This window comes from Myotis myotis, unplaced genomic scaffold, assembly GCF_014108235.1.
Source record: "Myotis myotis isolate mMyoMyo1 unplaced genomic scaffold, mMyoMyo1.p scaffold_m19_p_6, whole genome shotgun sequence".
NCBI classification, from domain to species: domain Eukaryota; kingdom Metazoa; phylum Chordata; class Mammalia; order Chiroptera; family Vespertilionidae; genus Myotis; species Myotis myotis.
In genome coordinates this window covers 18655538-18683012 of record NW_023416368.1, presented here as the reverse complement: position 1 = coordinate 18683012, position 27475 = coordinate 18655538, and the positions used below count along the sequence as shown (strand labels likewise).

At 42.6% G+C, this 27475-nt stretch overlaps 1 protein-coding gene across 3 annotated transcripts in view; it reads left to right on the top strand.

Moving 5' to 3' along the window:
• GRIA1 (glutamate ionotropic receptor AMPA type subunit 1) overlaps window positions 1-27475 on the top strand; it is a 274009-nt gene that overhangs the window by 173622 nt on the left and 72912 nt on the right. For all 3 annotated transcript variants that reach the window (XM_036312933.1, XM_036312934.1, XM_036312935.1), the window contains exons 8-11: window positions 1819-1923; window positions 9926-10036; window positions 10715-10921; window positions 17413-17783. In XM_036312933.1, the coding sequence (XP_036168826.1) occupies window positions 1819-1923; window positions 9926-10036; window positions 10715-10921; window positions 17413-17783 (794 nt within the window). The remainder of the gene's footprint in view (window positions 1-1818; window positions 1924-9925; window positions 10037-10714; window positions 10922-17412; window positions 17784-27475) is intronic.

Sequence of the window (27475 nt, the reverse complement as noted above, 5' to 3'; positions counted from 1 at the left end):
AGAGACATCATGCAATCTGCCATGGATAATTGGTATGAGACTTGAGACCGGGCCAAAATGTAGGTGCCCATTTGGATCATTAATGACACTGCTGTTTGGGAAAACCAGTCTAAAATCCAGTCATCAGCACATCTATCCCCATCTGTTTTTTCAAATGAGTCACTTACGCTGGTACTTAGCAGCCCTTGAACCTGAATGAATGGAAAAGCTTAAAATGGGCAGGAGATGGCCAAGGTGAGAAGAAGGCAAAGTTGCTGACAGATTGGAATTGCTTCCTTTTTCTTATTCTTTGTAGCAGGGTCTGTGCTTTGTTTTCTTTCTGAAAAGCAAAGCCAGAATAGACTTTCCAGAGTGAGATTTCTCCAGATTTCACCTGGGAGTGTAAAGTGCTTGCTGTGTAATTTGCTCAGCACTGTGGGCCTGTCACAGCCTCCCCACTGTGAATTCACACCACAAGGTGATGAGAGGGTCAGCCTCAGCCTCAGAGCAGACACATACACATTCTCTCTCTCTCTCTCTCTTCTCTCTCTCTCTCTCTCTCTCTCTCTCTCTCTCTCTCTCTCTCTCTCTCTACTCACACACACACACACACACACACACACACACACACACACACAACTATTCTTATACCTTCTGATGCCAGAGGAGTTGGTCACTGTCAGAAAAAAAAGATAAAACACCGCAAGGCTTCCTTTTAAGCTCTTTGAAGAAGGGGGGAATAAACAGTGCTGGGGTACAAGGCCAACTTCGTATTGGTAACAACTAGAGACTCGCCTCTGTGGCCTTAGGCCAGACTGATCTAAGGACACACAGCTGGTCACCATTAGAGAATGTAGTTTCTGGTACCTGAGCCAATGATATGCAGTTAGACTCATCCTAAGTCTGAGGGTGTACTTGGGTGAGATTTATTGGTTACATCCAGAGCAGCAGACTTGGCCCAAAATGCCTTGGATGTCCCTGTTGACCACTGGACCTTCAATCTGAGCTTAAGAGACCATGAAGGTTTAACCTGACTCCTTTGTGGAGAAGAAATCCCATGCAGCATTCTTTGGGGTTCCAGTACAAATTCTGTTTTAACCAACTGAGACCTTCTAAAAGCCTGGTCTGCTCTCTTAACATAAAGACTTTTCTCAGGTGCTTTTAACTTTTCATAACACTTTCATTTGCTATGTCATTTAAGGTACCTGGGGCAGGAATTTTAGAAACTGGAGGCTTAGAGTGGTGAATTGCCCAAGGTCACTCAGCTGTTCAGAGGAAAGCTGGTGGAAACTTTAGGTCTCCCAATTCCAGGTCTTTAGATGCCCAAGTATTTTATTCCCTGGCCTCACAAAGAATTCAGAAACTATATCCAAGCACAGCCCAAAGCACCATAAGGCTGGCTTCTATTCTAGGTCTTCTCCTGACTTTCCAAGGATGGCACACCAGCCCCTTTCCTTAGCAGGCCTCCTTCAGTTTCTTTATCTGAAGGGTATGTGTCTGAGGAGGAGTGGTGCTCTTGGTGGGGGTGTTTGATGGGAGATGGCTCAGAGATGTCTTGTTAGGGATGGACTTTGATTCATTGCTATTGTTAGCCTACAGTGATAGAAAATAAAAATGTTTTCAGAATGAATCTCAGTTTAGTAGGAAAGAGAACTGTGCTCTAGTAGTGATACCTGCTATGGGCAAGGGAGTAGAGAGTTCTTTAGTATTGATGCTACTCCAGGACCCCATCCTGTGTAACATTCTGGGGTTCTGAATTTTAACTTCAGCAAAAAAAGCCAACAGAGTTGAAGAACACTTTGTTGAGTTCATTGGCTGCCACTTGACTTTGTTTTCCAGGTGCGGTTTGAAGGCCTGACAGGAAACGTGCAGTTCAATGAGAAAGGACGCCGGACCAACTATACCCTCCATGTGATTGAAATGAAGCATGATGGCATCCGGAAGGTAAAAGTCCCTTTGCTTCCTTTCCATAGGGAGGAGAGAGGGCTGAGCCTCCGAGACTTGGGCCAGAGCTGAGGGCTTTGTGAGCCCACCTTTTGGAGAGACTCAGGAAATGAGAATTCTAGACTCAGCTATGCCACGAACCAGCTGGAACTCTGGGCAGGTCAGTTCCTCTCTCTGAGAATAGATTCTCTCATCTGCAAAATGGAGATACAAATCTAGGCCTTGTCTTGGGGTTCTTGTGAAGATCCAAGAGATGGTCAAGTACCTTAAAAATATAAAGTAATATATATGTACAAAATGCTACTGCTATTCCTGAGGGAGTCTGAAGTAAGATCTTAACAATGGTGTTACTGATGTAGTTAACCATCCTGTTCTGATCCACACTTGGTCACATTTACTCCATGTTCCATACAGAAGTAGGAATGAAAAAATATGTGCGTGTGTGTGTGTATATATGTAATATATAACATATGTGGATATTCAAATCTCTAGAATAACATTTAAATCCTTGAAAAAAGCATTCAGAATTGTGTCAGATCCTATGTGCTCTGCACTCCATCAATTTCTCTGACCTTGACCCTTGACACTCCTTTCCTCTACTCATCATACTGATCAATTTTCACTTTCTTGAATACACCATGTTCCTTCTCACTTTCATACACATCCCTGTGCCCAGGCCAGGATTTAAATCTCTGCTTTACTCTTTACCAGCCATGTGACCTTAAACAAGTTATTTAGCCTCCCTGGACCTCAGTGACATCATCTCCAAAAGGGAGATAATGTCCTTACCTCACAGGGTTACTGTCGGTTTAAAATGAAACAATGCCTGCTACCTCCAGTGTCTATAGTGAGGGGGTCTCAAAAGTAGCACCTGAAGTGTAATGGACATTCAACCCATGTTGTCTGTCTGTCTGTCTGTTTGTTTCAACTCCATTCTTTAAGCCACAGGGATTTTTTATTTTTATTTTTTTGGTCAGTCTTGAATTTGCATGAGTCAAGCTGTGTAAGCCCATAAAATGGATAAATCAGCAAACAGAAAAAACAGAGTAACCTTAAAATCCACAAGCAAATGGCTGTGCTTTATTTTTCTGACCCTGAGCCTGTTTTTCAACTTACTTCCCAATGACTAAATCCTTCCTTAGAATGTGAGCTTAAGCATCCTTTGTTTACAGGGGATCTGAATTTCAGAAAATCAATTTCCCCACATGTGTGGCTTTAGGACTTTTCCTCAATCAGCCTCCTAGCAAAGTAATTTCTGAGGTTTAAGGGTGACCTAGTTGGGCTGGCTTCGGTGAACATGACACGACCATACCTGATGGAGGTAATAAAGAAGCGCTACTGCTTGATTTGGGGCCATGGAAACACTCCTGATATTCAGGTGTATCCTGCCCAATGATGTGCCAACATGCTTTCTAGGTTTTGGGTCCAATTTGACATCCCACTGAAATGTGTGTGCTCTAAAGCTTAGGAGCTTTAAATGCTAGAATTGGCACTGGCTCTCCTCAAGCTAATCCTCAGGAAATCCCATTCAGAGATTCCATTTCACTGTGGGGTACTAATGTGTAGGGATCTCTATCCCAACAAAATACCTTGTAAATTCAGGCGAGATGACAAATTCTGGTAAATGACTGCCAACGGAGAAGTGTAGAGAAAATTCTCCAAGGCTTTTCATCAAGGGGCCAGCGTTGTTGATTTCACTATCCTTGCCCATCACCCTTGGTCCTGGAGCTAGTTTGGGACCTGATTACAAACATCTACCTCTCATTTCAACTTGATTTGAGTATTTCTGCCCTGCCCCAAGTTTATTATTCCTAGTTCTGATCCTGTGTATAACTGGAAATGAAAGAAGACTAAAGTGACATGAAGCCCTGCTGATGTCAGGAGTAATTTAATGTTCCAAAGAATTTGCAACCCTCCATTTCATCTATCCTTTGGATGTTTTGCTTTAAATCCTCACTACCCAACATTAGACATACCACATCCTGTTATCACTCTAAGACAGAACTTCAATCCCAGTACTTTTCTTCATTACCACTGCTGACCCCAGAGCCTACACCACCTCCACACCTGCCTGGACCCATTCAGAGCCTCCTTTCCAGCCACCAGTCCTACTGTCTATGTTCCTGCCTCTCTACAAGAGGATCCTACTTTTTTACACCACAAGAGCTGGGATAATAATTTTCAAATATGTATCAGGTTATATTGCTCCCCTGTTTCAAACTTTTCAGCAGCTTTCTATTGCCGATAACATATAAAATAATGCCTTACCATGGCCTTCAGAACCCCAGATGCTTCTTCCCTGTGAACATCAGCTCTTGATCCTTTTTCTCTAGCTCAGTGCTCCACAGCTCTAATGGCATCTTTCTGTTTCTGTACCTGGCATTCCCTATCATTGCACTTCCATGTGCTATGTCTCTCCTGGTCCTTCAGATCTCAGCTCAAGTGAAGTCATGTTGCAGTGCCCATCCCTGACCGAGCTATTTAAAGGAGCCCCCACCCACCCAGCACAGTAACTATTCCATTTTATTTCTTCAGCATATTTATTTCTTCTGATGTGTTCTTATTGGTTCATTGATCTAGATCAGGGTTGGCAAACTTCAGCCTGTAGGCCAAATCCAGCCTACTGCCTGTTTTTGTATAGCCTGTGAGCTAATGGTTTTACATTTTTAAATGGTTGAGCTAAAACAAAAGAGGACTACTTCATGATGTGAAAATTATATGAAATTAAAATATTAATGTCCATAAATAAAGTCTTTTTGGAACACAGCCACACTCATTTGTTTATATTTTGTCTCTGGCTGCTTCTGCATCACACCAGCAGAGATGAGGAGGTGCAGCAGAGATGGGATGACCCACCAAGCTTACAGTATTTATTGTCTGGCTCTTTATAGATGAAGTGTGCAGATCCCTGGTCTAGATATGTATTCTCTTTCCTCCCTGCTTTTCCACCTCCTTAATACTAAAACATTCAAAAGAAAGGGCTACATGTCTAAAAGCAGGACTAAAATGTCTAAAAGCAGGGACCATAGGTGTGTTATTTACTACATCCACAGTAAGCACATGCAAAAAAGTGGTTGTTTATTAGATGAGTGGGCAGTTTATTGAATGTTGCTGGGAAATCAGGGAGCATAATACTTTGGCCCATATTTTCATAGATCTGCCAGAAAATAAGGAGAAACAAAAATGCTGGGAAATTCAATGAAAGAACTCCTCAAGCAGGACTCAAGGTCACATGTAAATGCATTAAGCTTAAGTTCTTTAAGTGTGTAGTTAAAATAACCCTAGGTGTAGTAAAAGATATACTCTGAAATCTCAGGAGTTGAATGCAGTAAAAGCTTAATTCTTGTTCACCTGGTGACCAGTTTTTGGGCTGAGGGCTCTGGTTAAGACTCAGGCTTAGGGAGGCTCCACTGTCTGCTTGGGTTTTTCTGGCTATCAACATCCAGCCAGCAGACAAGAAAGAGAGAAAGTGGAAACTGTGCTGCAGTTTTGGTGGAGTCAAGCTAGGAGAGCTGTGCATCACTTCTGATGCATTCCATTGGTTAGAACCCAATCACCTGACCCACCTCAACACAAGGCAGGTTGGTAAATGAAATTGCTGACTAGGTAGCCACTTTCACCAACACTTCTATGCCCTGTTAGGCGAACAAGAATCTTGGTGGTCACTTAGCTGTCTTTGCCACAATAGGCCACTTACTTTTTAAAAATGTATTGTAATGGACTTATTTTGGGCTTCAGGGGCTGTGGCTTCAAAGGCAGTCAAGAGATACAAATGTGTAAATTTGATTTAATGACTGTGCAAGGTAGATCAATTGAATTTAATTGTTCTATGATTATCTCCTTTTTTAGACTTCATTCACTTAAAAAAAATCTGATCTACTAGACTCATTTCCTATATTCAAAGAATCTTTAGAGGTAGATGGAAAACAGAAGATCAAAAATGATAACTGGCCCCAGGAGAAGACCTCTCACTGTCAGAATTATTTAAATCCTCTCCTGAACAGTGGGCCCCAATCTTTACCAAACTACTGGCTCTGATTTATATTCAGAGAGAATCAAAGTTCCTGCATATCCTCAGTAGAGAATCAAAGTGCTATATAATAATCCAACCCATTTCTCTAAGAAAGGGAAATTTGCTCTCTCATCTCCAAAGTGCAATGTCTCTTCAAAAATCTTTGCCAGCTTTTTTTTTTTAAATCAAACTGTGGAACCAGATTTCTCACCCTGCTAGATTACATGAAGTACAAGCTGGGTCTTGGCAGCACACTGCTCTTATGACTGGTGATATCGTTTTATTTCCCTATAAGAAGGTTAGGAATAAAATAAGCTTGCTCATAACATTTAACTATTCCTCTAGCTTTTGATATCAAAGGATCTGTATATAGGCCAAGCTATACAATAATTTTTATAGATTCCAATTTAACACTAGTGCTGTGATACCAGCTTTAAAAGACCACTGTCCTTTTTTTAAAATTAAAACTATTTATTTATAGTTTACATTATAGTTTACATTCAATATTATTTTTATTAGTTTCAGGTGCACAGCATAGTGGTTAGATATCATATACATTACAAAGTGTTCCCCCTAATATTTCTAGTACTCACCTGGCACCATACACAGTTATCACCAAATTATTGACTGTATTTCCTATGCTATATTTTATATCCCTGTGACTATTTCATAACTACCAATCTGTACTTTTTAATCCCTTCACCTTTTTTACTCAGTCACCTCACCCTCTCCCCTCTGGCAATCTTCACTCTGCTCTCTGTATCTATGAGTCTGTTTCTGTTTTGTTGTTCATTTATATTGTTCTTTAGATTCCACATATAAGTGAAATCATATGGTATTTGTCTTTCTCTGACTGACTTGTTTCACTTAGCATAATACCCTCGAGGTAAGGACTACTATCCTTAAAAATTAAAGTCTCTTTCCAAGCCATGTAAATCTGATCTGTGCAGATTTAACTTGTTTTGTTTTCTCCTGTCTTTTATTAAAATAACTTGATATTTTAGAGCAGTGTTTTGTGGTTTGGGGACCACTTATCCTTGGACATTTTGCATATAAAGAGGGTTACATTGTCAAATATGTTTGAAAAATGCTCCACAATATATACGCCTTGTGGTGATTGATAATGTTCAATAGCAAATTGAAAGTGAAATGTCTTGCAATATAGAAGCCTGTTAGGCTTCAACCAGGCATTACCCTACTGAATAGACTATTACTTTTTAGTCTCCTGACAACAATATGAACGACACACTATGCTCATTGTTGTACATGCACTGAGTCCTCACAGCAGCCCCATGAGACAGGTATTACTGTATCCACTCTACAAAGCAGGAAAGGAGGCCCACTGAGGTCAAGCAACTAGCCCAATGTCATACAGGTAGCAATTAGGGAAGTCTGCCTTTAAACCAGATTTGTCTGATACCAAACATCAATCTCTTAACCATGAAGCTCCCACTTTATAAAATAACACCAATTAATACACTGTAGATTTTAGAGAAATTAGTTGCTGAGCTTCCTCCTCATCCTGGACTGCCACACTCCTCCCATGAAAATGGTGAGAGGGTCCACAGATGCCCTAGGGTTCCATCGACAACCAGCCAAGCAAAGGGAGGGAGGCAAAACTGCACCGTGGTCTTGAGCCTCTGTTTTCCTCTCTGTTAAAAGAAGGGGTTGAAAGAACTGATTGTTCAGGCTTCTCTTCCAGCTCAATATTCTGGAAATATAAGTTTCTGATTCTTGTGTCCCTAGAGAGCAATGTCTCCTTCCATGATGAGTAAAAGTGCCCTACACAGGTAACATCACCCTCATCCTACACTGAGGGTCAGTCTTGACCTAGTGCCCTGAGAGACGGGCTCCTTCTTCAGGCCTCTGAAGTGTCTCAGCACCTGTCTGGTCAACAGTCTCCATGTTGGATACATTCATTCATTCAATAAACATTTCTTGTGCTGCTTCTCTGGGAAAGAATATGCATGCTAAGAAGGGGCTTCTAGAATGACTAGACCTCCAGCCTTGTCCACAAGGAGCCCGCATCATCGTGGAGAAATGGGGACTGACCTGCAATCAGCTAGACCACAGAGCCAATAGGAACCTACACCAGGCACTCAGGTGTTGCCTGGAAGCTTATTGGCGCAGGGTAGGGCCTGGCCCTACTCTTAGCCTTCCTGGCTCAGATACTAGCTCCACGACTCTCCTGTGGTCTTGGAAAAGTTACTTCCCTTCTCTACATCTCAGTTTTTTCACATTTAAAATGAGAATGACAATTACCCACTTCAAAGGTTTTTGTGAGGATGAAAGGAGTTCGAACATTAAAAGCACTTAGAAGAGTGCCTGAAAATAATAAGCATTTGACAAAAGTTAACTAATAATTTCCAGCACAGGACCAAGTCCTCTTTTAGCAAGAACAGCATAGTCCTGAAAAGCTGCCTCTGGGAACAGATTGCCATGGTTCCAGACCAAGCTCAGTCACTTCCCAGCTTCTGCTGTAGCAATAATATAATCAATGTTGGCAATTATTATTATTGTTAATGACAGTGATGTTGCGGGGAGAATTGATCATTTACAACTGAGGGGACTGGGAATGACAACAGGGTGAAGGTGACATTTGAGTTGACCATTGGCACATGCCTCTGAGATGTGGAGAACTGAAGTATAGCCAGCAGAATGACCACAAAACAAAATACAACTGTCTAAAGACATATGTAGACAGAGATAGAAACAGAGATGGTTTGTGTGTGTATGTGTATTAACCATGCCATTTCAGTCTTCTCAAGCCTTCCATGATTCCTTGTTGCCTTCAGAATAAAGTCTACACTGTAGCCATTCATTCCTCATGACCTTGAGGCCTACCTCCTCCTGCTGCCTTTTTCCCAGCATAGGTTCCCACACTAGGTTTCTGCTTCTCTGAGCTCCTTAGGCCCTAGCTATCTGAATCACTCACTTGTTACTTCTGGAGCCACAAGTATGTGTGTGTCAAGTCTTCCAAAGTAGACTGAAGGAATTGTCAGAATAAGAACCATTTCATAGATTTCTTTGTATTTCTCTCAGTGCTACAATACAATCTCAGAGCCTTGCACACAGTAGGGACCTAATAAACATTTTGTCAAACACCTTGGAAAATGAGTCAGTATAAATAACTTGCTGATTTTTTAAAAATAATGTTAGCTGATATTTTTAGGCACTGCTATATGCTCAGTATTATAATCTACACTAATAAAAGAGAAACATGGTAATTGGCATACGACCACTACCCTTTTCATTGGCTAATCAGCGAGATATGCAAAGTAACTGTCAGCCAAGATGGCGGCTGGCAGCCAGGCAGCTTGAAACTAACATGAGGCTTGCTTGCCTCAGTGACGGAGAATCCTTGGAGGAAACCAACAGGCCTCTGAGCGGGCAGTTTAAGAAACATAGTAACAAATACCGCAGGACTTCAGCCAGCAGATTCGCAACATTGTAAGCAAAGGCCAGAAACCTACTTTTAGCCACAAAATAGCACATGTGGGCACACCCATACAGTGCGATTGAAACTTCGTGGCCCATGCGCAGAAGTCGGTATTTTGTGGAAGATCCAGTGTTTTGTGGAAGAGTCACACTCAAGGGGCCAAAGAGCCGCATGTGGCTCACAAGCCGCGGTTTGCCGAGCCATAGTTTGTCGACCACTGATCTAGACTCTTACTTTTATCTACCAACTAGAGGCCTGATGCACAAAATTTGTGCAAGAGTAGGCCTTCAGAGCCCTGGCTGCCTTGGCCCTTGCAGCCCTGCGGCCCCATCTCCTGCCCACTGGGTGTTCCGGAAGGTCGTTCTGCTGTCCAGTCTAATTAGCATATTAGTTCTTTATTACATAGGATACTTTAGAGTCTGGTGTGTTCAGTGTTGCATGGTGTAACACTGAGCTTCTTGCTTTCCTGTCTGGTATCAGCTGGTGGCTCAGAGTATGCCAGTTCTAAGGATCCTGGCTCAACTTACATCACCACCTGCTCTCATTAACAGATTGGTTACTGGAATGAAGATGACAAGTTTGTCCCTGCAGCCACTGATGCTCAAGCTGGGGGAGATAATTCAAGTGTCCAGAATAGAACGTACATCGTCACTACAATCCTAGTGAGTACTCACTCCTTTATCAAGGCTGTCCTATCTGGAATGCAAGCTACACCTGTACAAAGGATTTCCCCAGGAGTGCAAGCTGGTCATTCTTGCCAAAATTGTGCCATAGGTAGAAAGAGGGAGTAAAAAAAAAATTCCTGGAAGTCAGATACTTTTTTTCACTCCGGCTCTGCCATGATTTCACTTTGTGCCCATGGATAAGTCACTTAGCCTCCTTTGAGTCATAGTTTCCCCATAAATAAAACATACTCAGATTCCACCCTCCCCCAGTAAAATCCGTTTTCAAAGAAAGTCTTCCAAGGTCCAGCTCCTACAGGAGATATAAGTGAAGCTGAAATGATTTTCAATAATTGATCTTGAGTCTAGTTAGAGTCCACATCCCAAACACAGTGCCCCAAGAGGTACCTCCAAAAAATACAAGAACTTTTGGAACATAATTTGAAAAGCTGTGCACCACATCTCAATGGTGAAACATTCTTATTTTAACCATTTGTTTCCTTAACTCAAGAAGTTTTGTGATGGGGGAGAAGAAATGCAAGGAGTAGATTTAGGGGCTAGAGAGACTTACCCAAAGTTAACCTATGTTGGTGACATCCTCCTCTGCCACTCGGAAGTCTTCCCTAACCATCAGTGATTGCATAACCCACATTCTCTGTCTCCCCATTTCTCCACCAGGAAGATCCTTATGTGATGCTCAAGAAGAACGCCAACCAGTTCGAGGGCAATGACCGCTATGAGGGCTACTGTGTGGAGCTGGCAGCAGAGATTGCCAAGCATGTGGGCTACTCCTACCGTCTTGAGATCGTCAGTGATGGAAAATACGGAGCCCGTGACCCTGACACAAAGGCTTGGAATGGCATGGTGGGAGAGCTTGTCTACGGAGTAAGTTCCCCACAGGGAGGGAAATTTCAGAGCAGAGGCGAAAGGTTTGAAAGGAAATAATTTGGTGGGTGGCTGGTCATGTCCACAGATGACTATTAGACTCCATAATTTTGCATTGCTGCTGATTATAGGTCAGGTGCCAAAATCCAGTGTCTTAAGACATTCTCTGTTCAGGTTTCTGGTCAAAATTCCCTCAGCCAAATTCAGTCCAATCTTGTGACCAGAATGTATTGTCACTTTTTTTATGGCTCCTTCAATATAAAGTCATGTATGGCTCAAAGTCACTTAATGGTTCCCTCAAGATAACTTTCTTCCCTGGTGTTAGATGAACCCAGATCCAACTTTATCATCATTTGCCCCAATACTCCCTTGTCCTACACCTTCCATTTCAGCCAAAGCACCTCAGAGTCACTGTGTTCTCTAGAGTGCTCTCTCCATTCCACACCTCTAAAAGCCTATTCCTCCTCCAAAGCCTGTATCAAATATCACTTTTTCCAAAGTTTCCTTTCTTTCTCCCCATAACAGATACAAACTCTCCTTCTTAACTATTCTTGCCTTTTCCTGTAAAATTTAGTTTCTGCTTCTGTTATAGCTTACACTGACTTGTATAACAGCTATCTGTGGGGTAGGTCTACTTCATCTTTATATCTTTCATTAGAGGCTCAATGCACAAAATTCGTGCACTCGGCGGGGGGGGGGGGGCCTCGGCCCAGCCTGCACCCTCTCGCAGTCTGGGAGCCCTCGGGGGACGTCAAACTGCTGGCTTAAGTGGGCCTAAGCCAGCAGTCAAGCATCCTTACTGCTGCGGCGGAGGTGGGAGAGGCTCCCGCCACCACCACTATGCTCATCAGCCTGAGCCTGGCTCAGGGCTTCTGGCTGGGTTGTGCTCCCCCTGTGGGAGCGCACGGACCACCAGGGGCAGCTCCTGCATTGAATGTCTGCCCCCTGGTGGTCAGTGTGTGTCATAGTGACCAGTCATTCTGCATTTCGGTCTATTTGCATATTAGCCTTTTATTATATAGCACTAGAGGCCCAGTGCATGAAATTTGTGCATGGGTGGGGGTGGGGGTATTCCTCAGACCAGCCTGTACCCTCTCCAATCTGAGATTCCCTCAGGGGATGTCCAACTGCCCATTTAGGCCCATTCTTCTCACAATCCAGGACTGCTGGCTCCCAACCACTTGCCTGCCTGCCTGTCTGATTGCCCCTAACTGCTTCTGCCTGCCAGCCTGATCACCCCCTAACCACTCCCCTGCCAACCTGATCAACGCCTAACTGCTCCCCTGTAGGCCCAATCTTCCCCAACTGCCCTCCCCTGCTGGCCCAATTGCTCCCAACTGCCCTCCCCTGCTGGCCTGGTTGCCCCTAACTGACCTCCCCTGAAGGCCTGGTCGCCCCCAACTGCCCTCCCCTGCAGGCCTGGTCACCCCTAATTGTCCTCCCCTACTGGCCTGGTCACCCCTAACTGCCCTCCCCTGCTGGCCTGATCACCCACAACTGCCCTGCCCTGCCAGCCATCTTGTGTCCATATGGGGGAGGCCATCTTTGTGCAAGGGCGTGGCAGTCAATTTGCATATTACCTCTTTATTTTATAGAATTATACTTAAAATAATGCCATGAACAATTTCTACAAAATCTTCCACAAATTTAAGCAGTTTTGAGAAGCTACTGAATGTGAATTGTTTTTAAATATTTAGGGAATCATTGAGAAGTAAAAGATCTGGTCCCTGTCCCCCAAGGATGTTAACATTTTATAGGGTAGAAAAGACAATGAGAGAATAATAAAAGATGGTACAGTATCAAAGTTCAGGCAAGAGGCTCTCAAGAAGGATACAGAACTTGAAAAGAGGCTATATTCAGAGAGAAAAGCAGCCCAGGAACTTCTAAAGTATAAACAATAAAATGGTGATAGAAATAAGTAAGGTATGAGAGAAGAGTGAGAAAACACTGGTGATTTTTGTAAAGGGCTTGGGTGAGGAGTAGTCAGGGATAGAGTGAGAAAGAAACGACACGAGGAAGAGTGTGGGTTGATTCAGTGGGCACTGGGAGACCATGAAGGTACTTGAGTAGAACACCCAACATCAATGTAAGAAGAATCCAGCCGCCACACACAGAAATGGAAGAATGTAGACTGGGTCTCTGAGCTGAAGCATATGCTGAGTCCCAGGTTGATATTGAGTTCTGCTCAGGATAAAGCTTTTAAAATCATTTAGGAGCTTTTAAAATCTCGTCTCATATTAAGGCAATAGGAGTCATAATGGCCATGAGAGCCATACAAAGGGAATTCAAAGAACAAAGAAATAGACTAAGGAAAATCTTCACCAGGAAGGTGGCTTTTGAGATGACCTGGAGAGATAGTTAATGAATTGAGGGGTATTTCAACCCTTTCTCCTCCCTCTCCATGGCCTCTCAATTTGGGAAGCTCTATTGATGAAAGATAGAGACCTGGATGGTTAATGCTGCATCTAGATGCTGGTTTCCATGGGAACCTCCACCAACCTTATAAGGTCATCCCCATGGCAACTACTGTGAACTTTTCACCTTCACCAACATTCATCTTCATCTTCACCCCATCTTCCCTTAATAAAAGGCCTGTGATAGGGCAGAACAATGGTGTGATCATCCTGAGGGCAAGACCCCAGCATAGCCAAGCAATTAGTGATGAGTCACTGGCTCATCAGTACAGAGCAGAATTACCTCTGGGTGCCTCAGCTGCCAGCCTTCCCCCAGCCCTCCCCTCTACTTGGCCTGCCCTCTGCCCAGTACAAACTGTATTCTGAAGACTCTGTGATGGATCCAATTGCATTCTCTCCCTTTTCATTGGACTTTTCTGTTCTGTTCCCTGAAAAAGAATAGAAGAATTCGGGGCAGTATCTCCCAGCCACAAAGAACCAGTGAGGTCAGAAAAAGATAAATTGCAAGTCTCCAAATGTATTTTTTTAAATACCTAAGTTAATCAGGGTCTCATCTTCCTTTTGCTCTCTCTGGTTCTTATCAACGAATGTAGTAATAACATTTCAGCATGAAGCTAAATAATGTACCCACATTATTTCATGTACTTGTCATAACAACCCCAGAAGGTGGATATGATTATTGTCCATGTTTTATAGATAAGGATATGGAGGACCAGGGAGGTTGGGTAATTTGGCAAAGGACATATAACTAGTAAAAGCCAAGTTGGAACATGCAGCCAGCCTGGCCTTTGTACTCCATGCTGAGATATACTGCCTCAACAGAAATCACACCAGCCAAGCTCTGGACTGTAAGGGGGTAAGAACCGTCAGAGCCTCTGCATTCTCAGGTGCCACAGTGGCAAACAAAGCTTCCTCTCCTTACATGGGCATGGCTCTGTGCCTGATTGAGAGATGACTTTCTTGCCTGTCCTTTGAGAGAAGCAGAAAGGGAGTGAACTCTGCAGATAGACACCTGGACTTGAGTTCCGACTTTGCCAAATTACTGATTACATAACTCCTGTAAGCCACTGAACTCCTTTGAAACACAGGGCTGGGGCGGGGAGTATTTACTTCCGCAGTGCCTGGCTCACAGTAGTTCTCCATCCCTGTTTTTCTTCCCTTTTTACTTTTATTTACTGCATCAAAACTGTCTACTGTTTCCCCAGGATTGTTTGGACACCACATATTTTGTTTTGGGATATCCTAGGTCAGTGGTTCTCAAAGCCCGAGGGCTGGACCAGCAGCATCAGCATGCAAATTCTCAGGTCTCACCCAGACCCACTGAACCCAGAAACTCTGCCACCTGTATTTTTAAAAGCCCTCCAGGTGGTTCTGAGGCATGCTGAAGTTTCAGAGCCACTATCCTAAAATGTCAGATTAAGTAAATAATTTTAAGCACCTGCAAAATGCTCACATTTCCCAATACCCTTATATATTAGAGTTCATTGGACCCTCACACAGATAAAAATACAACCCTGTCAAACAGGTAAAACAAAAATTATGTTGTGTCTCTCTTTCTTTCAATGAGGAAGTTGGTATCCGAAAGACAACTGTCTTACTTAAGGCTATGTGTCAGTGAGTCGCAGAACAGAGCCACCAGGTCGACATCCTGGCCCAGCTCTGCCCTTGACCAGTCCAGTGCAACTCCAGTAACCCCCCAACCTCTCAATCAATGGGAAAGAAGCTACAGTACTGCTGCTTTACACAAACCACCTCCCCTCTCTGCACCTGAGTTTCTTATCTGTAAAATGAGGTCGGTGAATTTAGCATCTCCTGTTATGTGTGTGTCCTACACACATAGATCCCTATTGATGCCCAGGGATCCACAGGCAATTAATTTTAGAAATACTCTACTTCTTCCTCTGGGAAATTCTAGGTGCATAGTAGTTTTTTAAATATTTAGGAAGACCTGCTCCAAAGTAATGTGTTTAAATTTGTGCTTCCCCAACATTTTCATTTTATACTTATTTTCATTATTTTCATTTTATACTTATTAGCATCTTCCCAGAAATAATGTTCCATCAAACAAATCTTGGAAATGATCAGTGAACTAAGATGATGTGATTCGAGATCATTCCAGTCCACAGTCCATTCTATTAACTCACACAAGGGGGCATCCAACAAATCCATTCAGTTCCTGTTACCACTTTCAAAGCTCGTCATCTTCCACCTCCCTTTTGGGTAACTTGTGCTCAGTCCCTCATTTCCATTACTTTTCTCTCCCATTCCTTTTCCATTTATCACAGGTTATAGAGAAAAGAATAGATATCTTCTCCCTTGTACAGGCTTAGATGTGTTTGTAAAAATTATAAAGATGTATATAGTGGGTGTTTAGAATAAGAAACCAGAATTACTATAAAATTCATGCCTGACTCCACAGTGCTTTATGGGAAGTTTCTTTCTATAAGTGAGGACCTAAGTCATCCTGAAGCCAGGCTTTTTATTTCACTGAAAGCATCTTCTCACTAGTCCAAGCCAATGAGAGTAACCAGAGGAAATCTCTATACCACACCAGCTGGCGGCTGAGGGAGGCCCTCATCTCTCGGCATCTGTCACCGGCTTCATGTCTGGACTGCTGCACAGCATCAATAGAGAAACCCCTACATCTCAAACAGACTTTCAAAAGTGAATGCTGTGCATCTGTCCACAAAACCTTTTGGGTTTCCAGGGTCTCGTCATCTCAGGCCAACAGAGCAGTGGATTTTATTGCCCAGGTGCCAAGGCTGCTGCTATTAGGGAGAGGTAGGAAAGGCAGGAGAGCAAGGCTGGTGGTTCCATGTTCAAGATGCCTCAGGAGAAGCATTGCTTGCAACCTTCTATGTTTATCTACATGCTGGAATTACATTTTAAAAAGTGAATTATTTGTGTATTTCTCAGCAGTCTCCCTGGAAAAAAAAAAGTAGTGGTGAGACTTTTCCTTCTCTTTGCCAGGCCTTTACTCACATAATTCCCTCCTCCTCAAATGTGTTCTGCGCCAGAATCATACTGTCAAAATTCTACTCCTCCTTCAGTGCCAAATTTATATGTCATGTATTCAGTGCCAAATTTATATGTCACCTCCTTGGCAATAAAGCCCCTGATCTCCCCAGCCAGAATTAACCCCTCCCTGGTCTCCTGCAGCATTTTGTAATTCTTGGATAGCACATACCCAGCCTACTTTGTAGACTGAAAGGTTATGTGTGTCTGTGTGTGTGAGTCTCTCCCACTAGTTTATAATTCCTTGAATGCAGGGACCATAGCCTGCTTATAGCTTACAGCCTAGGGCTTTCAAATTAATGTTTATTGAATTAAACTTGTCTTCACCACCTTGTTAGCCAGGACTATCTTGTTGCAGGTAAAAGAAACACAACTCAAACTAGACTAGGCAAACAGAAAAACTGGTTCATGTTCTTGGGGACAAACAGGAGAATATGATACCAGGGAGCCCAGCATAACCCCTGAATGCAGGGTAATCCAACTTATTTCATCATGAATTAGCTTCTGCATCTCTCACTCTGCCTCTCAGAGCTAATGCTCACTAAACCGACGTGGGTTCTATGCCATCCTTAAATGAGTCATTCTGGCCAGGGAATATGGTCAAAACCATCTTGTGTGCTTCATGATGTAACTGTGTGATCAGCCACATGTGAACCAGAAAGACTGTGAGTGGGACAGGAGTGGTTCTTCTAGAACAGGAAGGAGGCTCGGCTGCCAGACAGGCAAAACAGGTATCACAGCATCTCCTTCTAGTAGGATTAGGAAGATGTCCTAACAATTAGAACTGTCAAACAATAGGACAACCTCTCCTGTAAAACATTGAGCTGATCATCCATCTGTCAGAAGTATTTTATAGAGAATGGGAGGGGTTGGACTTCTAAGGTTCTTTCTAACTCACATCCTTTAAGACCCAAAAGAATATTCACAGTGAAGAAAGAATCAAGAGAACAGAGTGCTGCTGAGCTCAACTGCATTTTTCTTCTTTCTTTTTCTTTCTTCCTTTCTTCTGTTTTTTGTTGTTGTTTTTCGTGTGCGTGTGTGTTTTGTTTTGTTTTTTTTCAGAGAGCAGATGTGGCTGTGGCCCCTTTAACTATCACCTTGGTCCGGGAAGAAGTGATAGACTTCTCCAAGCCATTTATGAGTTTGGGGATCTCCATCATGATAAAAAAGCCACAGAAGTCCAAGCCGGGGGTTTTCTCCTTCCTCGATCCTTTGGCTTATGAAATTTGGATGTGCATTGTGTTTGCCTACATTGGAGTGAGTGTCGTCCTTTTCCTGGTCAGCCGCTTCAGCCCCTACGAATGGCACAGTGAAGAGTTTGAGGAAGGGCGGGACCAGACAACCAGTGACCAATCCAATGAGTTTGGAATATTCAACAGCTTGTGGTTCTCCCTGGGAGCCTTCATGCAGCAAGGATGTGACATCTCCCCCAGGTCAGTCAGCTCTTTTCAGCCTCTTTGCTCAGTGTTATATTTTTCTTGGTACAAGCAAAATGCTGAAAAATTAGGGTTAGGAATTATTTGCAGACTTATTTGTACTCAGTGTTTCAATTATGCTTTACCATCAACTGTCTGTTGCATGCTGTGGTTTATTTGGAAGCCTCCTGTGTCTGGGCCAGTTCTGTCTTCTAGGCTGATGTGCTCTGTCAAGATTAATAGGCATAATCACAAATGTGATATTCTGTAGCTGAAAGGCACAGAGAAAGGATGGGGGAGGTAGTATGATACAACTAACATATATTGAGCAGCTACCATTTGCCAAGCAAGGTTTTAAGTTCTCTATTTGCATTTATCTCATTGAATCCTCACAGAAGCATAAGGTGGGGCTCTCATGATTTCTCCTTTTGTGATTAAGGGACCACAGAAATGCTGAATATTTTGACAAGGGTAAACACCTAGCAATTAGGTGAGTTGAGATTCAGACCGCCACCCGTCCTTCTTCTGAATGGTGAAGGAGCAACGGACTATGTAGGGGTGGGCACTAGCATGCTCTTTGTAACCCTAAGCAAGTCACCTGACCCTTTGTACCTTCATCTTTAAGAGAAAAGCTCTTTTTCTTGGTTCTGAGAAAGTCCTTGGAAATAATTTAGTTCTGGTGGAGATGTAAAATTGCTTCTGGTGGTTCAAAAATGAGGGTTCTCAGGGCTGCCTCTTAATTTATATCAAGAGTATTAGGGTGAGCATATCAGTGAGGTTCCAGCCCAACACGAGGAATCAGAGTAGCTCCATTTTGCCTATTTTATATATTGGACTGGTGAATCGTATTTCTTTTGTGAAAGGATTCTGAAGCTAAGAAAAAGGAAGAAGGGGAGAGAAATTTGAAAAACACCAATCTAGATCAATTCCCACATTTATTCACCTCCTGTCTTTGTGTGTAATGTTCTTTCCAGTACATTCTAAAGTGTTTGTGCCACAAATCTCTTCCAACTTACTGATAAATAAGCACTGACCATATTTCCTTTTACAGTGGCATAATGTCCATGAACTCTTCCTCCAGAAGGCAGCCCCTTATAGATTACCAAGTTCCTACAGTACGCAGGGAGGAATGGCTAAGAATTTAGTGACCATGAGTAGATTTTCACACACTCTCTTTCTGGGGCCATAACTGTATACATATCAAGGCCTCATGAGCATGAGTTGGTGACATCTGTACCACAGATACAATTATTTTGCATTTGAGTGTTGATGAGGACCAATATTCCTAAGTAGCAATGGAATAAAATCTTTCTAAGGAGCTTCCCACCGGAGTCACTTTGCCTGCTGTATAATTTAGATCATCTCATTATTCACCATTATAATTTTGTTTTTCTTTAAATAAGAAGACAGTCGGGGGTTGCGGGGGGTGTGTGGGAGAGGAGGTGTGAGACTAGATACTTGGCCAATACTGGCAAACACATGGTGAAGAGTAGATAAAACCAAGCAGGGGAAGGGCTTACTTAAAAATAGACCAGGCCAATGGATAAACAGTGAGAAGAAATGGTTCTTATGTATTTGGTATAATGTAGAGCCATCAAAACATGCCTGTGTCTCAAAAGACCCATGGGCTTGTTTTTTCTCCATTATTTCCTTCCTCAGTAGGCATCTTACCTCTTAATGGCACCTTTGTGGGCTGGCCTCAGACACCTCACCATTCCTCCAGAGCTCTCAGTTGGTGGCCAACAGCCCTGCCAGGCATGTTTTTCATGTTTTAATCTTCACAGAGTCTGGCAATGGTTACCCAAAACTGAGTGGCCTCTTTAGCTGATCCACACATTCCCCCCTTTACTGCAGTCCCCATCTTTCTGTTTTCATTACTTAGTTACTCAGCTGGCCCCTGAAAGGGTACCTGAGTGTGTGACCTCTGCCTATAATAGGACTTTCTGTTTCTAGGACAGCAGAGGGTTCCACTAGGGTATCCTAGGAATGGACATAAGTGAAGATGAGACTGTACAGGAATGTACCCAGCTTCCTTCCTGCCAATCTTTAATAAAACAACTACGTTCTATGCCTCTGTTTTTTCACTGGTAAAATGGAAATAAGAGTTTCTACCTTAAGTATGGATATGAAATTTAAGAGATTGATACATATAGACCCCATAACACAGTATCCAGCCAGCACAAAGGAAGTGTATAAAACAGATGCTGTTTTTTATTATTTTACCCATTTTATATATTAGACTTCTACAAAACTTCACTAGAAGACAGTGTGTTTACACCGCTTTGAAAGCCACTGGACTTCTCCCTTCTGGGGAAGTCGAGGGTCAAAAGAGAAACAGCCATTGGTTCCCTCCAGACCAGCAATGCCTGGAAATTTGAGGCTCTTCCTCACAGGAAATGAGAGGAAAGATTTGTCATTTAAAATTAAAGAGTCTCGGGGCTCTCTCTTGCATCCAGTAATGGAGGCAGGAGGGGGACCAAGTCCCGGGCTTGAATAAAAGACTCTATGCTTTTGCATCGGAAAAAAAAAAAATTAAATTAAATTAAAGAGTCTGACAGACACAAGAGTAAACCTAACAAAATAAGGAGTTTTATCTACCTAAGGTGGACTCATTTTTATGGAGTCTGCCCTGGCCACTTCCAGAGCTTAGGGGCCTGTAAAACCCCCCTCAGAGTCAGAATATAATCACAGTGTTTCTTGGAAACACATGCTAAAGAGAGATGGCCTCTTGCTAGAGTCAGACAAAAGGATAATTTGACAGTGATCTGGGCCACAGACCAAGCAAACAACTGCAAACACCAACAGAAGCTTATGTTTTATACACATTTCCTGATGAATTAAACAAATTTCATGGTATGCATAACACCATATCATGGTGCTATGGTGCAAGGTATTTTTGGCTGCTATAGTGGAAGGTATTTTTAAGGAATGTGTATATATCAAACACCCTTTCCAATGAGTTTCAATTAATTCTTCTTGTTATTTCCTGAAAGAATAGACCTTAAATCCTCACGAATTTAGAATTTGGGAAACTAAGTGTCTTCAGAATTGTATCTGCATTCATATGCATGACACTCTATCTCTTTTTAACCTCTTCAAGATTCATATTAAGATCTATTGACCAACGCCAACAAAATGTGGCCAAATGTGATTGTCTGCACATCACAGAATAACCTGACCACAGTAATGTGAACAGAAAGAGTTCTGTTTCTAACATAAAAAAGGTGGTGGTAGACAGTGGCTCTTGCTTGACTCAGTGGCATCAGGGTCAGCTATTCTGTGACTCTTTTCTTCATGTTTGCAAGATGGCAGCTCCCAGATTCTGTGTCCATATTTAAGCAGCAAGAAGGGAAAGAAGGGTTTCTATCTCTTTGGATCAGGAAATAAAAGCGTAACAGAATATCCCCCACCCCAAGCAGACATCTTCCCCTATCTCATTAGTCAGAACAGTGGCCCATGATCACTTTTAATGGCAAGGGAGGTTAGGAGGCAAGAAGTTGGGTGTTCTAGCCTCTAGAGTAGAAGGGGTGGGAATGGAGTTTGGAGAATCAATCAGCAGCATTGTCTAAAGCACTGGTTCTCAATCTTCCTAATACCACGACCCTTTAATACAGTTCCTCATGTTGTGGTGACCCCCAACCATAAAATTATTTTCATTGCTACTTCATAACTGCAATTTTGCTACTGTTATGAATCATAATGTAAATATCTGATATGCAGGATGTATTTTCATTATTATAAATTGAACATAATTAAAGCATAGTGATTAATCACAAAAACAATATGTAATTATATATGTGGTTTCCAATGGTCTTAGGCGACCCCTGTGAAAGGGTTGTTCGACCCCCAAAGGGGTCGCGACCCACAGGTTGAGAACCGCTGGTCTAAAGTATCTAAAGTCAGTGTTTTCTGTACCAGCGCCATGAATAGATAAAATAACCTGTAATTAGCACAATGAAGGACCATGCCAACAGATGCTACTGAAGTGCTTTAAAGACTCTTCCCTCCCCCTTTTAAATGTTTATATAAAAATTGTGTTCTGTGTAACCTATTTTAACATTCAAAGTTAAAATTCACTCTAGTTGCGATCACAGATTAAAATGCCATCCATGAATTGACTTGTAGGCCCAGAGATCTATTTTTAATACATATATCAGATTCCTTTTTTATAGAGAGGAACATTTTGAGAAGGGATATATGAGAGACAAATAATCATCACCGTCAAAATTTATCTTCAGTTCCCTCAACTTCCCTTCTGTACATTTTCTCCTATTTGTGGCCTGTGTCATCCGTTTATTCTACAGATGTTACTGATCATCTATGGCATGGAGGGCATGGTACCAGGTGCTGAGGATATGAACATACATTGATGATGGAGCATAAGGGTGGGAGTCTTTGCTTCAAGGAACTAGCACTATAGTGGTATGAACAGACATTGAACAAGCAATTGGGAATGTATAAATTGTGATGTATTATGAATAAAATTAACCTCCTATAGCAATAGATAATAAGGAAAGTAGTATTAAATGGGACTTACTTAGGATGTTTTGAGAAGGTTTATCAGAGAAGCTGATAGGTAAGAGGGAGCTAGGCTTATTAGAATTGAGAGACATAATAACCATGTGTAAAGGCCCTCAGGTGGAAAAGAGCTTAGTGCTTTCCACTAAGGGTAACCAGTGTGCATGACTTGTAGTGAATGAAAAGAATTGGGGTTTGAGATAGCACTATAAAAGTAGGTAGAGGCCAGATCATGTAGGGCCTCATGGCCATAGTTCAGATTTGGAGTTTTACTCTAAATACAATGAAAAGATATTGGAGAGCTTTAAGCAAGGGAAGAATTGATTTACATGCTAAAATACCACTCTGAGGAGCTATGATGAAAATGAATTAGAGCAGAGAATAGCTAAGAGTGGAAGAAGAGGGGCCAAGCAAGATGCTTTCCTGGGCGTCCAGGGGAAATTACAGTGATGGAAATTACAGTTGTGTATGTGGATTTGTGGTCTACTTTGAAACTAGAATGAATAGCACTTGCTGATGGATTGGATACATGAAGGTGAGGAGAGGGAAGAGTCCACGGTAAATCCAAAAGGTAGGGAGCATTTGAAAAACATGGAACTATAGGTCCAGAGACCTTTAGTGGATCATTAGGATGGGTGGGATCACTAGGATGATCTCGGTTATCCATCTCATACTACAGATGAGAAACATACCCAAGAGGAGAGAAGGATCTTCTCTAAAAGTGACTGAAATAATAATTCTGGCCTCAATGCCCAGATCAGAGCAGTCTAGGTCCAAGGCTTCATTGCCTTCAGTGAGCTAAAAGTGAGCCTCTTCAGCTCTTTATTCCCACCGCTTCCACGCCTCATTGGCTTTTCCATGGGGTCAGTACTTTCCTGGGTTCAAGTGACCTTAGTAAGGAGAATGAGACGGATTTGAAAGGTCTTAGAGAAATAGAGGAAAAATGGAAATTAGACTTCAAATTTCATAACCCTCTTTTATTCTTGATTTTAAATTGTATCAGAATGTATGATAATTATCTCCACCTAGTGAAGATAATTACTGTCAGTGAGAAGTCTCAAGCGGGGTAGTGATGGCAATTTTGAGATCTCTGGGAACGCTATACTATAAGCTCCCAGCTAATGGACTCGCAGAGGGCCCTGCAACTAACTGATTCACCATGGGAACAGGGTGGCCAATGAGCAAAGCTCAAATCTACAACACAAGAACAGTCTGACCTTTGCATTCACACACAAATTCCATAGCAACCAAAAGCCTCAACATTAACAGGTGAGGAGAAACCTGTCCCCCCCACCCCATATCTCCCTCCTTCCTTTTCAGAGATAGCCAAGCAAATCTCCTCTTCCTTACTTTGACATGGCTTGGGTGGTGCAGGACAAAGAAGGGATGCTGAGAGTAAATACAGGGTGTCCTCCCACAATGTATACACCCTTTATAGCTAATAGCTCAATTAATGTTTCTTTTCATATTTAACCCAATGGAATTAATAATTATTCAAAGTGTGTATATATTTTTAGGGACACCCTGTATTCATAAAAGCAGCCTGGAATTATAAGTATTTCACCTATAGAAAACATAAGCCCCATTTAGGATATAAATTCATTGCTGCAAGGAACTGTGTCACAAGGATTTGTGGAAAATAATGATGCAAGTAATCGGTGATAGATGCTTTTAGTCCTGGGACTGGGTATCGGAGTTTCTGCTGGGATTACAGAGTCAGAATCACCTGGGATGTCTGTCAGAATGCAGGTTTCCAGGCCCTGCCCCAGATGTGCAGGCTTGGAAATGCTGCAACTGAAGAGAGGAATATATTATGTTACACAAGTCCTCTTCTTTCCCCAGGATAGATGGGCATTAACATTTGAAAGTCACTGAACTAGGATGTTGTCCAGGGAAGTCAGTTTTGAGGTACAGGAAGAAAGGTCCATGGGTCAACCAGAAAGAGTGCCAACCAACAGCTATGAACACTAAACCCAAAGTCTGCCATGCCTGCATGGCCCTGTGGTATGGTACCTGCTGGTGCGTGAGGCCCTGGGCACATAGGGGGTAACAGTGGCCATTGAAGGTGGAGGCCTTGCCAGTGATCCTTCCTCCTCATACCAGGAGGAGCTCACAAAGGGATTCACCCAAGTACATTCCCCTTGATGTGTTACCCTAGACATTTTAAGCGACGCCAATGCAGAGGGATTGGCACAGGGAAGGGGAGTCTGCCATCGTGGCAGGTGTGATCCATGCATGGACAGCCCTGGGGGACTCCAGCTCAATGCCTCTTTCCTTTACAACTTTAATCTCCTGCTACATGAGGCCCAGAGCCAGGCTCTGATAGTGAGCAATTTCACAGACCATTCAAAAGCACAAGAGCCCAAGTGTCAAAAGCTCCAAAAGCCCCATGGGAGTATTAAAATGAACGCAGTGACAGGAGGATAAAGGCTTCTCAGGATACACAAATGAAAAACATTTCCTGCGTCTCAGCCAGCAGTTCTGGCCATGAGCAAGGGGGAAGTCAAATTGCTTGCTCTCTCTGGACTGCTCTGGAATTCCAAGATTTGAATAGTTTCATTGAAGGAGAGATTTTGTTTCCCTCTAAAATCACAATAGGCAAATTTTCAGAAAGTGTTTCACAGAGCTGAAAGGAATGATTAGGACCATTTATTCACTCACCAAATGTTTATTTAGTACTTGTTATGTGGCCAGCATGGTTCAAGATGCTCTCGGAGACATCAATGAACAAAGCAGACAAAAATCCATGCCCTTCTAGAACTTAGCTTCTGGTGTAATTAACACCTCATCCCAATTTAATAAGTGAAGATTCTAGCTTATAGGGAGGGAAGGAACTTAGCAAAGCTCACATGGGTAATTAGTGTAAGTTCAGTAACACAAGAATGGAGGTCAACTGAGGGCTGTGATGAACTGGGACACCCATGTCTCAGCTCAAGAGGGCCACTCCCATTCAGTTCTGATCAATCATTGTCATGGGAACGCTGCACAGATGAAACAAAAGCATGCCTAGATTCAGCTTGTGGGGCACTAATTGGAGACCCCTGGAAGAATGGTTGGAAGTATAAAAACACCACTGTATCTTTAATGCACTTAGACACACATGAAATCCTATTTACATTTTTTTTGTCAATTCTCTTCTCCCCTCTTCCCTCCATTTTTGGTTCCAGTAAAATCTGATTTCTATCTTTTTCTTTTCTTTCACATGCCTTGGAAAGTCCAGGCCATGGATGGGGGCTGCACTAGAAGAAAAATGGTCCTCATGTCTCTATACCCAGAAAAGCCTGCCCATGGCTACATCTTGCTAGGTCCCACATTTTCCTGGAGAGAATCCTCTGTTTCTTCCTAAACCCTCTCTGGAAATACAGCGTCTGAGATCAAGAAACCCAATAGTTCATCTGAAAAGAAGTACTAAATTCTATATAGGGAAAAAATGAAAGCATAATTAAATTATGGAGAATGTATTAGGAGCCTGGTGGTTTTAAATATGAGTTAGGTACATCATCCAACTGTGACAAATGAATACTTGTACCCTAGCTATGTTCAAGGGAGATAATAGGTGAAATAAGCCCAAGATACCTAGAAGGAAATGGTATCAAGCACACAAACACAGATATTATACACCTGGGTAATGACAGTCACTGTGATTATCTAGTGGCTTAAGGAGGCACAGTAGCTGCTGGGAGTGGAATGGAGAGTCCTACCCAAGCAGGGGTCGGGGGGTCGGGGGTAGAACAGGTGCACTGTTGTCACAGAGGGTGGGCCCAAGAGGTTAGAGGAGGGGCTTAGAAAGAAGCTCAATCTCAGTCTCCCAATAGTCCACTGGGTGAGTCACTAATCTGTCTTACTTCCCCCCTCTTCAAACTTGGAGCAAAACAGTCGCTAGTGTGTCCCAGCCTCTATCTAAGGCTTGTCTGCCTTTAATTTGCAGGTTCAGTCAAGGCTCTAGCCAAATCAAGTTGAGCTTCATTCTGTTTCCCAAGCCCCGTGTGCCCTGTCATTGCCTTTGCTTGGACGGACCTCTCCCATCGTTCCTGCTCAAGTCCTTCCCCTTTTGCAAATGCTGCCTTTCAACCCCAATTACTCATCTGAAGCTGTTTTAGAGTAACGGTTATAGTTTGAACTCTGGAATAGGGCTCCCCATGATTGAATCCCAGGGCTACCACTTACTAGCTGTGTGAGCATGGGAAAATAGCTTCTCTACACCTCAGTTTCTTCTTCTGGAAAATGAGGATGATAATAGGAAGACCTACTTCAAAAGGATACTTTGAATATTAAATGGCAATTCATGGAAAGCTTTTCCATTGCACAGGGCTTACACGAACAGCAAATACTGTTGACATTGGTGTTGCTGTTGCCATTGTCATCTGAACCTATGTCCATCTTATGTCTTCAATCTTCCACTGTTGTTCCCATATCTGTTTCTCATCAAGACACAGACTGACAAACTTATCTCTGCAACTCATTTAAAATATGATATAGGTTGTTGTATGTTCTAATTGTTCAACACATGTTTGCTGAATGGATATGTGCACTTTCGAAGACCATGTCATATTTTTCATTTAATGGAGAGAAAGCAACCTAATGGAGAGAATTTCTGGCTGTCACTAACAAGGTGTGTCACCTGCTGCAACTCAGTCCTGCTCTTTGAATGAGTTTGGAGGAAAAGGTAGAATTGAAGAAAACGAAGTTAAATAGACCCAGATAAAAAAGTTCCCTATCATCCTAATGTTACCAGTTACCCTTTCAGGAATGCTCTAATTGTCTCTTTTTGGGGAAAATAATAGCAATAATAGCTTTCGTTTGTTGCACCTACTTTGTGTCACACACTCTGGTATATTACTTCTAATCATCATGACAGCACTGCCCCAGCACACCAACACCATTTTACAGATGAGAAACCTGAGGCTCAGAATGACTAGCTCCCTTATCCATGGTGTCCCAGCAGAGTTGGGATTATAACTCGTGTCTGCTTGATTCTAACACCCATGATTTATTCTTTTTTTAATATATATATATATATATATATAATTTCAGAGAGGAAGGGAGAGGAGGAGAGAGATAAAACATCAATGATGAGAGAGAATCATTGATTGGCTGCCTCCTGCATGTGCCTTACTGGGGATCGAGCCAGGCATGTGCCCTGACCAGGAATCAAACCATGACCTTCTGGTTTACAGGTCAATGCTCAACCA